Raw genomic sequence first — 13059 nt, 5'->3', positions numbered from 1 at the left:
TACTCCGTACGTAGCGACCATCGACATTGCCCAAAGTTTCCTCGAGTATGGCCATCGGAAGCGCTTCTCTTCACCGCTCAAGCATAGCCATAACCGCGGAGAGCTCGTCCCAAGACACCAGCGTACACAATAGCAAGCATGACCCAGAACAACAACGTTACACTGAAGACACTGACTGCGCACGAGCTGCTTGCGGCGCGCGAAAACATGTGCGAGGCGCTCGGGCTCGTGGACGATAGTGAGCGGCACGAGGTCATAGTGGGCCTAAGACGCGAAGAGGAGTTGCGTGCGCTACGCGCGCGGCTGGACGCTCTTCGCGCAGACGTCGAGCGCGAGCGCGGCTCCCAGGCGTGAAGCGTGCCGGTGCGCGTGCTACGCGGGTACGCGGATACACAGCGGCGATCTGCGGTCCTCGGTCGGGACACGGCGCAAAACGAGCTTACGGCGCAAAACGAGCTTACGGTGCATACCTACTGATTGTGGCTAATGCTAAGGATGCGGACGGCGTTCATGGGCCCGCTGGGCTCGCCGCGCCCGTTGAGCTCGCGCACTGCGCGGTGTGCCGTACGACGGCACCGACCCCTCAGCACTTAAAGCTCCTGGTGCCCATCGGGCCCCCCGGGCACCGCGACCAACCACGCTCGCACATAAGCAGGAAACACCCCGCGCAGGATGAGGTATGTGTTACACATTGGTGCCGGGCCGAGTGCGCGCACTGCGCGCGCGGCCTTCCCAGCTCCCAGTTACAGCGCACTAACCGCGACTCCGCTACAGCAACTCGAAGAGGAGAATCGAAACAGACGTGATGAAGCTGCTGATGAGCGACCACGACGTCGAACTCGTGGATGACAACATGCAGGAGTTCCATATCAAGTTCCATGGCCCGCAAGGCACGCCCTACGAGGCCGGCGTGTGGCGTCTGCACGTCGAGCTTCCGGACAACTACCCGTACAAGTCGCCCAGCATAGGGTTTGTGAACAAGATCTTCCACCCGAACATTGACGCAGCGTCCGGGTCCATTTGCCTGGACGTGATCAACTCGACGTGGAGCCCGCTGTACGACCTGATCAACATCGTGGAATGGATGATTCCAGGGCTGCTGAAGGAGCCCAACGGCAGCGACCCGCTGAACAACGAGGCTGCGACGCTGCAGCTCAAGAACAAGGAGCTCTACGAGCAGAAAATCCGCGAGTTTATCGACAAGTACGCGACCGAGGAGCGGTACCGTAGCATGTTCGGCGTAGGGAAGAGCGACGACGAAGACGAAGACGGTGGTGACGACGACGACGCCGAAGATGACGCCGATGTCGGTAACGACACGGTCGACGATGCAACGCTTGATAACTTGTCGGACGCGGATTTCAGCGACGAGCTCTCTAACATCGAGGTCAGTGACGACGACGACGGCGTGGACGACGAAGACGAAGACGTCGACGACCCGGGTCTCTCGGATGCGGACCTCGATGAGTGACACTCGCTACGCGCCCGGCTCGCAGAACCGAGCCGTGTACCACGCCCGCATTGCCCCAGCTCATCGCCCAGCGCCCAGTGCGCGCCTGCACCCCGCAATCCCTGCCCTATCTACCTGGCTACATATCTCGCGCTCTCGCGCGCACGCTTACGGGGTTTGAATGCGCCTCTGGGCGCCTTCAGGCGTCTCCAGCGCGCCCATTGGCCTGGTGGCACGTTTTCTCGACCTCGCTTTCTAATCCTCACAATATAACAAGGGGCAGGCTGCTACATACCATACAGAAAACATATATAAACAGAGGTTTCGAACGTTCAGTACAACAGGATCCGGGGGCCAGGGTCCTCAGAGCAGAAGTAGCGATACTCCAGTCGAGCACTCGTTAGCATCTGGTCAACATCAAGCCACGTCGAACACAGCAACAAGCAGCAAGATGGGAAATGTGCCAGAAAACGTGAGACCCGCAGTTGAGCTCGACCCCTGGCTCGAGCCCTTCGCAGCAGTACTCTCGGAGCGCCGAGAGCTCGCAGACAAGTGGGCTGGTGATATCCGTGGGAGCCTGGGCGCTGGTCGTGAGCACACGCTAGCAGCATTCGCGCGAGACGGGTACCAGCAATTCGGGCTCCATGCGGACGCGAGAACCAAGGAGATCCGGTACCGCGAGTGGGCACCCAACGCGCAGCGCGCGTTCCTCGTGGGCGACTTCAACGGGTGGAACACTGAGTCGCACGAGCTGACGCAGCGGGACCAATACGGGGTGTTTTCGACAACAATTGCGCCGCTGGCTTCGGGCGATTTCGCAATCCCACATGATTCTCGCATCAAAGTCTTGTTAGTACTGGGCGACGGAACGCAATTGTACCGGCTGCCCGCGTGGATCACGCGGGCGACGCAGCCAGACAAGGAGACCGCGCGGCAGTACGGCCCCAGCTACGAGGCGCGGTTCTGGAACCCACCCACACAGTACGAGTTCCGCCACGCACGCCCACGTTTCAGCCGTGATCTGGATTCACTGCGCATCTACGAAGCGCACATTGGTATTTCTTCACCTGAGCCCAAGGTCGCGTCATACCGCGACTTTACGGCCAACGTTCTTCCCAAGATTCGCGAACTGGGCTACGACGCGATCCAGCTCATGGCCATCATGGAGCACGCGTACTATGCGTCGTTCGGGTACCAGGTCACGAACTTCTTCGCGATCAGCTCGCGGTACGGCACGCCCGAGGACCTGAAGGAACTCGTGGACACCGCGCACGGCATGGGGCTGCTGGTCCTGCTCGACGTTGTGCACAGTCACGCGTCTAAGAACGTTGAAGACGGCCTCAACAGGTTCGACGGGTCGGACCACCAGTACTTCCACTCGCTCTTGTCCCGCAGGGGCGAGCACCCGCTGTGGGACTCGCGTCTGTTCAACTACGGCAGTTTCGAGGTACTGCGCTTCCTGCTCAGTAACCTCGCCTTCTACGTCGATATCTATCACTTTGACGGGTTCCGCTTCGACGGCGTCACTTCTATGCTTTACAACCACCATGGAGTGGGCGCCGGCGGCGCCTTCAGCGGCGACTACAACGAGTATCTCTCCAAAGAGCGGTCTGATGTCGACCACGAGGCTCTCGCATACCTCATGCTGGCTAATGACTTAGTCCGCGAGCTCTTGCCGGAAAGCGGCGTCACTATCGCAGAGGACGTCTCCGGGTACCCAACGCTCTGTCTGCCTCGCGCGAGCGGCGGCGCGGGCTTCGACTACAGACTTGCCATGGCGCTGCCTGACATGTGGATTAAACTTCTAAAGGAGAAGAGTGACGACGACTGGGAAATGGGCAACATTGTCCATACCTTAACGAACCGCAGGCACGGCGAAAAGGTTGTCGCCTACGCAGAATCCCATGACCAGGCTCTAGTCGGCGACAAGACCCTCGCTTTCTGGCTTATGGACGCAGCGATGTACACAGACATGACTGTGCTGAAGCCTCTCACTCCCGTTGTGGACCGCGGCATAGCGCTCCACAAGCTCATCCGCTTGATCACCCACACCCTAGGCGGAGAGGCGTACCTAAATTTTGAGGGCAACGAATTCGGCCACCCGGAGTGGCTAGACTTTCCGAACGTTAACAACCACGACAGCTATCACTATGCGCGCCGCCAATTTAACCTGGTCGACGACCATCTTCTCCGCTACAGGCACCTTTACAACTTTGATAAGGCCATGCAGCTTTGCGAGCGCCAATTCAAGTGGCTCAATACACCACAGGCGTACATTTCGCTGAAGCATGAGGTGGACAAAGTCATCGCTTTCGAGAGGAACGGACATCTTTTCATTTTTAACTTCCATCCCACTCAGAGTTTCGCCGACTACAGAATTGGGGTCGAACGGAGCGGCAGCTACCGCATTGTGCTCAATAGCGACCGCCCAGAATTCGGCGGCCACAACAGGATCGACGAGGACAATTCGAAGTTCTTTACCACAGATTTGCGCTGGAACAACAGAAGCAACTACATTCAAGTGTATATTCCTACCAGGACAGCTCTAATTTTGGCTCTCGACAACTGAGAGCCAGGCAGCCCCCGCCCCTTAGGGTGCGCGCGAACGCCAATCTACGTAAATAAAGCGGGCGCTACTCGCCCACAGGCAAAGCCCATTAGGCTAGAAAAGTTAACTTTAAGGCACTTGGTTCAGTTTGTTTATGATGTATATAAATTTCGGCATCACATGGTTCTGTTTGTTTTATGTCAAAGCAAGGTAATTACTGCGTAACAGATTTGATCTGAAAGGGACGTAAATACGCATCTCTCACACAGACCAAAGGGTGACTTGGCGATGGTAACAGTCAACGCCAGCATAGTGCCCGTGGTGCACACCATATGTGCGTCCTCCGCATTCTTGGCGGCACTCATTGTCGGATGGAAACTGCATTTCCACAAAATTGTAACAAATGCACACTACACATACCCTGATGAATGGTTTCCGAGTGTCTCGGCGACCATTGGAGACCGCTATCCAGAAAGATCGATATTTCAGATCCTGATAGCGCTAACGTCGTTCCCGCGGTTTTTACTACTTCTTGGCCACTATATGATCAATAAGTCGCTGTTGTGCTTCCTAGTCGGACTTGCGAGAACTGTAAGCTGCGGCGGCTGGGTCTACATTACGAGTACAGACGACCACGACACTCATGACGTCTTCATGATCGCGTACATCATTTTGACGCTGCCTTGGGATTTACTGGTCATCCGGAAATCTGAATTCAAAACAGGGAAAATTGCCGCTATGACAGCGTTTTTCGGCACTATCGTCCCACTCATCTACTGGTATGTGCAGCATCAAGTCCACAAGAGGGCTGGTGCGTACTCGGTCTACGCTTACTTTGAATGGTCTTTGATCATACTGGACATCGCCTTTGACGCATTGGCGTACCACGACTTCAAGAAGCTCAGCCTCAACCTGGAGCTCACTTCGGACATCGGAAACTGGTTCTTCATGTTCAAGAATAAGGACTCTTCGAAACCGGCTGCGGCAAACGCGCTGAAAAAGACCGTAGACGAAGAGGTCAGAGATATTTCCTACGCTCAGGAGTGTACTCAGGACTCGATTGATCTCGACTACGCTCCACCTGGAGAAGAAGATGTGGATGACAACGACTCTGACTCGTTTGCCGACGAGAGTATGGGGCTGCTGCAATCCGATGAGGCTGAACTAAAGATTATGATCCAGGAAGAGGACGATATTATCTACCTTGCGGACAACGGTTCCGCTATCCGCGTCCCTGCGCAGGATTCTTTTGCTTACATTCTGGTGAACCTGCTGAACTCCATGCTGTTTTGGACATTGGTCACCTCTCTGCTGTGTATGGTGTGGTATTTCCCTCTTTGGTACATGGGTATTTCAGGCTACGAAGCATCTATTTTCGCGTTCGTTTCGCCCTTCCTCCTTTACCTTCCATGCGTCCCTATGATCAGTGGAGTCTATGGTCCCTTGTTTACTGCTCTGGTTGGGATTGGCGCTTATCTTGTTCCTCAGCCTGAATCCAGGTTGCTGACTGCTTCGTTGGCTGGTGGTATAACGGCGCTAACGTTCACGAACACCTTGAAGGACATCAGCAACCAAGCCTCAACTCATATGTTTGCCATTACATGGGTATTGGGCCTCGCAACCTCTGTCATCCTAAAGATGGCGTTCTTTTCCAATAACCCTCTGTGGCCCATTCTGAACGAGGAGAATGGTGGATGGAACAAGACCGGGTTGGCGGTGATGACCCTTGTTGCGGTCTTCACTCCAAGCGTGAATGCTGTTCATTACCAAAACCCTGACACTCAGGTTAACGAAAAGCCTTGCTTTGCGAAAAAGTTGACCATTTCTGCTGGATTTGGTGCACTGATTTTCTCTATTCATCAACTGCTAACAGACGCTTCAACTATTATTTACTGGTCATGGGAAGGTTGGGACACAAACGGCTCTCAAGGTCCCTTGACATGGCCCTACAGCTCTTTGACGTGCGCCGGCTTAGTTCTAGCATGTTTGAGTACCAAATACATCCTTGGAAAGCCTGCAATTCCATCCCTTATTTTGTGTCTCTCTACCTGTGTCCTCGCTTCAAACTCAATAACTGGATGGACGAAGTATATTTTTGGCGGTTTGGTGTATGTTTTTGGGACTATTTGGATGGTGCCCCTGTACTTTTCCAAAATGAATGTCATTAAGAGCCCCGGAGCTTTCAGTTTTGCATTTGTTGTCTACTTGATCTTAGTTCTAGCGCATGTGTGGACCGTTGCCTACGCATTTGTTCCTTTCGGTTGGGTTTTACGTGAGAGAATTGGAGTTGTTCTATCTCTGACCACTAGTATGATTGTTGCTGGCGGTTTATCCGGTGCGGAGGGGACATCGGGGACGCGTAAAATCAGTAAGAAGTTTTGGACGCGTATTTACTTTGTTGGCTTTGTTATGTTGGCCTCTATCGGGGGTATCACGTATAACCTTGCACCCACTGGAGTTCCCACACCTTATAATATCGAGGATAACGTAATAACAGCTGGTATTTGGACCATTCATTTCGGGCTAGACAACGACTTATGGTCTTCCGAGCAAAAAATGATTGACCTTATCAGAGACATGGAACTAGATGTGGTCGGCTTGCTTGAAACGGACACGCAACGTATCACAATGGGTAACAGGGATCTCACGAGTAAGATGGCGCATGACCTGGAGATGTACGCCGACTTCGGGCCAGGACCAAACAAGCACACCTGGGGTTGCGTTTTGCTTTCTAAATTCCCTATCATCAACTCAACGCATCACCTAATGCCCTCGCCTGTTGGGGAGTTGGCACCTGCCATTCATGCTACATTGAAAACTTACGACGACATCCTGGTAGACGTTTTCGTGTTCCACGGGGGCCAAGAAGAAGATGAAGAAGACAGAAGACTGCAAAGTGAAGAAATGGCTAGATTGATGGGTAACACTGACCGTCCTACCATTTTATTGAGTTATCTTGTCACTGATCCACACGAGGGAAACTACAACAACTATGTCAGCGAAAAGTCGGGAATGCACGACATCGATCCTGATGATGACGACAGATGGTGTCAATACATTCTCTACAAGAAACTCGGGAGAAGCGGATACGCTCGCGTCAGCCGTGGTTCAGTCACGGATACGGAATTGCAAGTGGGGAAATTTAGAGTTCTTGACAACGAGGAGTTAGCTGCCTATGGCGACTCAATTTACGACGCTACCCTCTTAGAGGATGGAGCGGAGATCTCTGAAGGACTGAAGTTCCCAGACAAATTCAAGGGCGAGGGTGAAAGAGGTCATTATTACCACGTATTTGACGAGCCCAGATACTACCAAACCCCGTGGGAAGTATAATGCGAAGCAAACAGCCGATTGTTTGCTCCCGCGAATGCACCGCCAATCACTATGAAGGCGATTCTTCTATATAATCTGCTACATCTATTTCTTCAATAATCAAGTTAGCCATATGTTGATCACGACTCAAAAACGGCATGTCAGAGACACTCTCTAAGTTAATGTGTTCTACTATGAGATTCCCGGCCGCATCACGCTCTTTCGCAGCTGTAAGCGCTTCGTAGAGGCGGCTACACCTCGTGACAATTTCGGGGCTGTGTGCGCTGAGGTTCTCTAGGACGTAGTTGCACTTTTCCAAAGCTAGTTTGCTAAGCTCTGGATCTTTAGCAATGGCGTCATAATACCTAGAAAGAACCGGTGTCAGCCGCACCGGTATAACTGCTATGTCTGTGAAACTGTCCAGAAATTGCCGCAGCAAATCTCTAGGAGCGGCATTCATGGAGGTTTCTGCTGGCGGTGATGGGCAAATCTGGCACCTGAAGCTGAAGTTAACAATTTTGTTTATTATTTCGTTTCAGATTACCAAGTGTACCGTTAGCATAACCTGAAACCCTGAAGAAAAATGCGATGACAGCGTCAGCGTGGGAATTAACAATAATTATGATAAACCTGCACAAAGCTGATATAAAATCTAAAGATAATGAATTATTTGACATTAAAATATCGGCTGTGAGCTTTAAACCTAAAACTGGATGCATGATTAAAATGATGACGGTGATGATAATGATAATGATAATTGTTTCTGCGTAATGTTCTGTTTTGTTTTTTATTTTTTCACTTCAGATTATTTCCTGAATCATTAATGTCACCTCCAATATGTATGAGGGCGCTCCATTGCGCTTCTTACGATTCGGCGCGCGTGAGACTGTTATCAGCACTACTCTGCTGCTCAAACATGGGCTTTTCTTCTGGAGTATTTGACGAGTTTTCAACGTGCTGAGATCTCCCCATCAGCCCCAATTTGTTGCCCTCTTCGTCCTGTACAACAGGAACGTCAGGCACGTACGAGGCTGTCTTCCACGCAGGAATGTGATCTGCCCACATTTGGTCAATTTCCTCCAGTGTCTTGCCCTTTGTCTCCGGGAACATCAAGAAGGTTTGAATGGTCAGGGCGATGGAAAACACGCCAAAGATAATGTATGTCTTCCAGGTGATGTTCTTGAAGGCAGAAGGCACAAACATTGCCAGGGCGAAGTTAAAGGCCCAGTTGACGGACGCACAGAAAGCGGATCCCCTAGCTCTTTCGAAGTTGTTGAAAATCTCGGAACAGTAGATCCAAATACCAACACCCCAGGAAGGTGCGAAGGAGCACACGAACAGGTAGGACGCAGCTATTACACCCTTGGCAGCCGACTTTTCACTGTCAGGGATCCTGATCCTCACTGTGTCGTCACCCTCAAACCCGTCTGGCTCGGGGACCGAGTAGTCTGCCAACAAGCCTGCCACGACAAACAGCCAGATAAACATGAAGACGCCGCCGACCATCAGGACGGGCCTCCTGCCGATTTTATCGACAAGGAGCAGGGCGGGGATAGTCATCACCACGTTCAGCACGTACTGAATAGAACTGGACACCAACAGTGTGTTGCCCGAGTAGCCGGCCATCTGGAAGATGTACACGATGTAGTACATCATGACGTTCATACCGCACAGCTGCTGCCACATCTGGGCGCACACGCCGACAATGGTTTTGTTAATAGTCTTCTTGCGGAACAGCTGGCGGAACCCAAAGTGCGCGGCCTGCTGGTCGATGATGACCTGCTCGCGGATCTCCTCGAGCTGTAGGCGCACCTGTGGGTTGTCGAGGCTGCCCTTGGCGCCTATGCGGGCGACCACCTCGCTGGCCTCCTCCCAGCGGTCGTGGTTGGCAAGCCACCGGGGCGACTCGGGTAGGAAGAAGGTGAACAGCATCAGCGCGAAGCCGGGCACCATCTGCAGCCCCCAGGTGATGCGGAACGAGGCCGTTCCGTCGATGAAGTGGCAGCCGTAGCCGATGTAGAACATGATCATGATGCCCAGGGTGACGCTGAACTGGAACAGGCCGCACACGGTGCCGCGGATGTTGGGGGGCGCAACCTCAGAGCAGTACACGGGCGCGGCCGACGAGCCGAACCCGACGCCCATGCCGCTGATCACACGCCCGACAATCAGCATTCCCTGGTTCTGCGACGCGCACTGCAGCACCGCGCCCGCGATCCACAGCGCCGCACAGATGTGCAGCGACACACGCCGCCCGAACGCGTCCGTGAAGTTTGGCGATATCAGCGACCCGAGCAGCGACCCGCCGGACATCGACGCCGTGATTCCACCCTGCGTCGTCGAGTCTGGATTGCTGAAGTACTCCTTGTATTTGTCAGTCCCGATCATCGATGACATGGAGCTGATGTCGAACCCGAACATCAGCCCCGAGATGCACGACACCATCGCCACCACGTACACGTTGTACACCTTAGGGAACCGGTCGTACAGCGCGCCGCGGTACTTGACGTTGCGCAGCAGCAGCGTGTCCTTATACGACTTTGACGACATAAATTCTAACTATTCGATTTGCTTAGTAAGGGTATCTTCGAACTCAGTACCTGTGATCTCTCAATCCTAGATCTGCCGTCTGTCGAACCCGTAAAGACCCAACGCCACCGTTATTGCTGCCTTTATATAATTTTAATTCGAGCGGCTATCCACCAGTGTACCCTGCACCCCTGTCACCCCCGCACCACTGGCGTCCGCCCTTCCGCTTTATCCCCGCGCCCTGCCGCGCCTTGCCGCCGTGCTTTCAGCGACGCCCTTGTCCTGTTGTCCAAAACCCTGCATACGGTTCTACGCGGCACAGCCCGCATGAGAATTACCCCACATTTTTGCTGCGTGCTTTTCTAGCAGGAGGAACGATGGCGCCACTCGTTGCTGCACTACTAGAAAATAAGCTTTGACACAATTATTCTGTGCGTGCCCGGACAACGGTGGGCCGAGACCGGGGCGCGAAGGGCCGGAACATTAGCGTGGAATGGCGCGGGAATGCGCGGGAAGTGGCGAAGCTAACGTGAGTGCGGGCGATTCTGGGCGGGCACGAGACACCATTACATCCGCGGAGATGGCCGTAGGGGGTGGCCGTAGGGAGTATCCTCGCCATAGCACCGGGGCCTGGCGCAGCGCGGGGCAAAGGAGGACGAGCCCAGTGGGATGGGAGGGTCCGTCAACTGATCACGCGGCTGTATCGCTGGGGACGGGTGACTGGTCATGTGCCATGTCATCATGGACGGGTGTTGGTGTCACTGGCGACGTTTGATTTGTCACGTGATGGTTGGCTCCGGATGCTCCCGCTCTAGGACTGCTCGTCCTTCGCGGCCTGCTCGAGATGCGCGATAAGGCTCTTCGCGCGCTCAACTTGGTGCGCCGAGGGGGGCACCATGGTCTCGGCGGTGGCGGGGGTCGCTTCCGCAGGCGGCTTCGCGTCCTGGTCCTCCTCCGCTGTCTCCTTCTCCTGGTCGGCGGCGGCCTCGACGCGCGCGGCTTCCGCGGCCACGGCCTTCTCGTTCCTGTCCAGAAGCTCGCGGCACGCCTGTTCGAGGCCCGCCCGCGCGCCGCCCTTCAGGTCCTTGAAGTACGAGTACAGCAGGTCATCGTAGCACGCAGGGATCTGGACGTCGTCCAAGATGTGCTTCAGAAGCCAGTTCTGCTTCTGCTTGGAAAACTTCCACACGCTGACCACCCCGGCGTCAGCGGAGGCCTCCTCCGCGTCCTCCACCTGCGGGTCGCCGAGCTGCGCGCGAACGGGCTTGTGCTCGTACACCGTTGCAGGGAGCTTGCCGACCTTCTCCCGGTAAAAGTCGATGAGGTATCGCAGCTGGTCCTTCAGGACCTCTTCCTTGTGCAGGTTCCTCTCCTCGCGGGGCAGCTTGTCCTTCTTTTGCTTCTTGTTGGGGTTCGCCGCCTTCTTGGCCTTGCCGCCCTCCGGCTCACCTCTGATGATTCTCCTCTTCTCGCGCTTGCTCAGGTTCGCCGTCGCCAAGTGCGTGGTGACGTTCAGAGCAGTTTCATCTGGGGTCTGCTCGGGACTTTGGCTCTTGATGGCGATTCTCTTCCATGCCGGAATGTGGTCCATAGTGCTGCAAATGTGTCTTGGAGCTGGGTCTTCCTGCGCGATGAGCTGGTTGTTGATCGTGCGCAGATGCCCTTTCGTGTGAAAAATTTCGATGCCTTCACTCGTCGAACATTTTTCTCATCTTAACTTTCGCGACTATAAAAGAGAAGGCATTTTTCGTCCTCATCTCATGCCTGCACTCTTTTAAAGAACCACATTCAAAACTATTGCGCAAGGTACGCCTAACATTTCGGATGTGGTTCTGTGGCTCTCGCCCCAGTGGACCATGAACTTTGGCGTACGCGCATATAACGATGAATCACCAGTTTGAGTCGGTCCGTAAGCCGCGCTCGCGGCATACTATGGATTGATATAGAAGAGTGCTCACATCCCGCCTTGTAGGCCTGAGCACAGCAACGCTCGGGCATCATAAAATTTTCTTGCAAGCTGCAGTTCCCGGTCTGCAGAAGTCTTTCGTTCCAGGGAGTTTTGGACCCTAAGACGGGCCTTACTTGCTCTTATAACTGCTAACTGTGCAGGTTTTTTTTTTGAATGAAATGAACAACGAAGTTCTGCAAAAAGGGAAATCTTCGAGCTTAATAAACTTGTAAACGTACTTGACTTTCTATACGCAAGAAAGCCCTTTGCCTTGTCCTGCCCAACGCAAGCGGCGTAGCCCCCATGTCTAACATCATACTCAGTGACTACGACGAAACGATCACCAGCGTGGATACTATTTCCACGCTGGCGATGCTGCCATATCTGTATAAACAATTCCCAATACCTTGGTCACACTTCACAGACACCTACGCTGCGGGATTCCAAAAATTCAAAACCTCGGACCGTGCGCTGCCCATACTGCAACCATGGCTTCTCGACCAAAGCAAGCTCATCTCAGCTGCTAACTTCAATGCGCTATTTCAGTCAGAGATCAGCTATCAGGACAGTGTTCGCCCCATTGAACTTAACAGCGTAAGCGAGATGGAAAGAGCCGGGGCCTTCACTGGCATTTCTCTTGAGAACGTAAAAGAGTTTGCCACGACTAAATTGTCTTTAATACGTGAAGACTTCGTGCCAGTATGGAAGGAAGCGTCAGAAATGTATATTGTCTCCGTCAACTGGAGTAAGGAATTTATTGAGGCTTCGCTGCATGCATTGGCTTCTTCTAAGGATTTAGGCGTTAAAGACCTTCCCCCATTGCATACTCATTGCAATACCTTGACGTCTAGGGATGGCAAACTCACTGGTGAGTTCAATAAGTCTATTGTGACGGGGACAGATAAAGTCAGAGAATTGCAAAGCCTTCTTAAAAAGTTCCCAGCGGCGAGCACCGTGTGGTACGTTGGGGACAGTGAGACGGATTTGCTTTCAGTGCTATACCCGGGCATAAATGGCGTCCTCATCCTTGATCCGGCAACGAACGAAAAGAAGTTCAATAAAATGGTAACAGTTTTGGGTTTGACGTCAAGCCACATTAAGGATTATAGCGGAAAGGGCAGCACATGTATAGCAAAAATCTCATGCAAAGAGAGTGGCGCTTTGTATCTTGTCAAATCCTGGAAGGCATTGTCTAAACTACTTAAGTGAATATAGTAGACTTTCGCACTCCATCATGTAATGCTAATATCTGTGTTCTTTTATAAAGGTTCT

The 13059-nt window shown here is 53.3% G+C and overlaps 8 protein-coding genes across 8 annotated transcripts; 5 read left to right on the top strand and 3 right to left on the bottom strand.

Annotated features, from left to right (window-relative positions):
* Positions 1-138: 138 nt before the first annotated feature.
* On the top strand, positions 139-354 carry HTL1 (Htl1p; the record flags this gene model as incomplete). The annotated part of the gene is made up of 1 exon (XM_002556412.1): positions 139-354. The coding sequence occupies one exon, from the start codon at positions 139-141 to the stop codon at positions 352-354; it is 216 nt and encodes a 71-aa protein (XP_002556458.1).
* Positions 355-672: 318 nt separating this feature from the next.
* UBC8 (E2 ubiquitin-conjugating protein UBC8) lies at positions 673-1471 on the top strand (the record flags this gene model as incomplete). Its single annotated transcript, XM_002556411.1, has 2 exons — positions 673-677; positions 775-1471. The coding sequence occupies 2 exons, from the start codon at positions 673-675 to the stop codon at positions 1469-1471; spliced, it is 702 nt and encodes a 233-aa protein (XP_002556457.1).
* A 430-nt stretch (positions 1472-1901) lies between these two features.
* GLC3 (1,4-alpha-glucan branching enzyme) lies at positions 1902-4019 on the top strand (the record flags this gene model as incomplete). The annotated part of the gene is made up of 1 exon (XM_002556410.1): positions 1902-4019. One exon carries the CDS (start codon positions 1902-1904, stop codon positions 4017-4019), a length of 2118 nt encoding a protein of 705 aa, XP_002556456.1.
* A 267-nt stretch (positions 4020-4286) lies between these two features.
* On the top strand, positions 4287-7331 carry CWH43 (Cwh43p; the record flags this gene model as incomplete). The annotated part of the gene is made up of 1 exon (XM_002556409.1): positions 4287-7331. One exon carries the CDS (start codon positions 4287-4289, stop codon positions 7329-7331), a length of 3045 nt encoding a protein of 1014 aa, XP_002556455.1.
* A 49-nt stretch (positions 7332-7380) lies between these two features.
* Positions 7381-7770, bottom strand: SWM2 (Swm2p; the record flags this gene model as incomplete). Its single annotated transcript, XM_002556408.1, has 1 exon — positions 7381-7770. One exon carries the CDS (start codon positions 7768-7770, stop codon positions 7381-7383), a length of 390 nt encoding a protein of 129 aa, XP_002556454.1.
* Positions 7771-8174: 404 nt separating this feature from the next.
* On the bottom strand, positions 8175-9860 carry KLTH0H13728g (sugar porter family MFS transporter; the record flags this gene model as incomplete). The annotated part of the gene is made up of 1 exon (XM_002556407.1): positions 8175-9860. One exon carries the CDS (start codon positions 9858-9860, stop codon positions 8175-8177), a length of 1686 nt encoding a protein of 561 aa, XP_002556453.1.
* A 790-nt stretch (positions 9861-10650) lies between these two features.
* On the bottom strand, positions 10651-11430 carry RBP95 (RNA-binding ribosome assembly factor RBP95; the record flags this gene model as incomplete). Its single annotated transcript, XM_002556406.1, has 1 exon — positions 10651-11430. One exon carries the CDS (start codon positions 11428-11430, stop codon positions 10651-10653), a length of 780 nt encoding a protein of 259 aa, XP_002556452.1.
* Positions 11431-12090: 660 nt separating this feature from the next.
* On the top strand, positions 12091-12996 carry CTO1 (Cto1p; the record flags this gene model as incomplete). The annotated part of the gene is made up of 1 exon (XM_002556405.1): positions 12091-12996. One exon carries the CDS (start codon positions 12091-12093, stop codon positions 12994-12996), a length of 906 nt encoding a protein of 301 aa, XP_002556451.1.
* Between the last annotated feature and the right edge of the window lie 63 nt (positions 12997-13059).

This window comes from Lachancea thermotolerans (genome assembly GCF_000142805.1).
Source record: "Lachancea thermotolerans CBS 6340 chromosome H complete sequence".
NCBI classification, from domain to species: Eukaryota; Fungi; Ascomycota; class Saccharomycetes; order Saccharomycetales; family Saccharomycetaceae; genus Lachancea; species Lachancea thermotolerans.
This window is presented reverse-complemented; position numbering and strand designations above follow the sequence as displayed.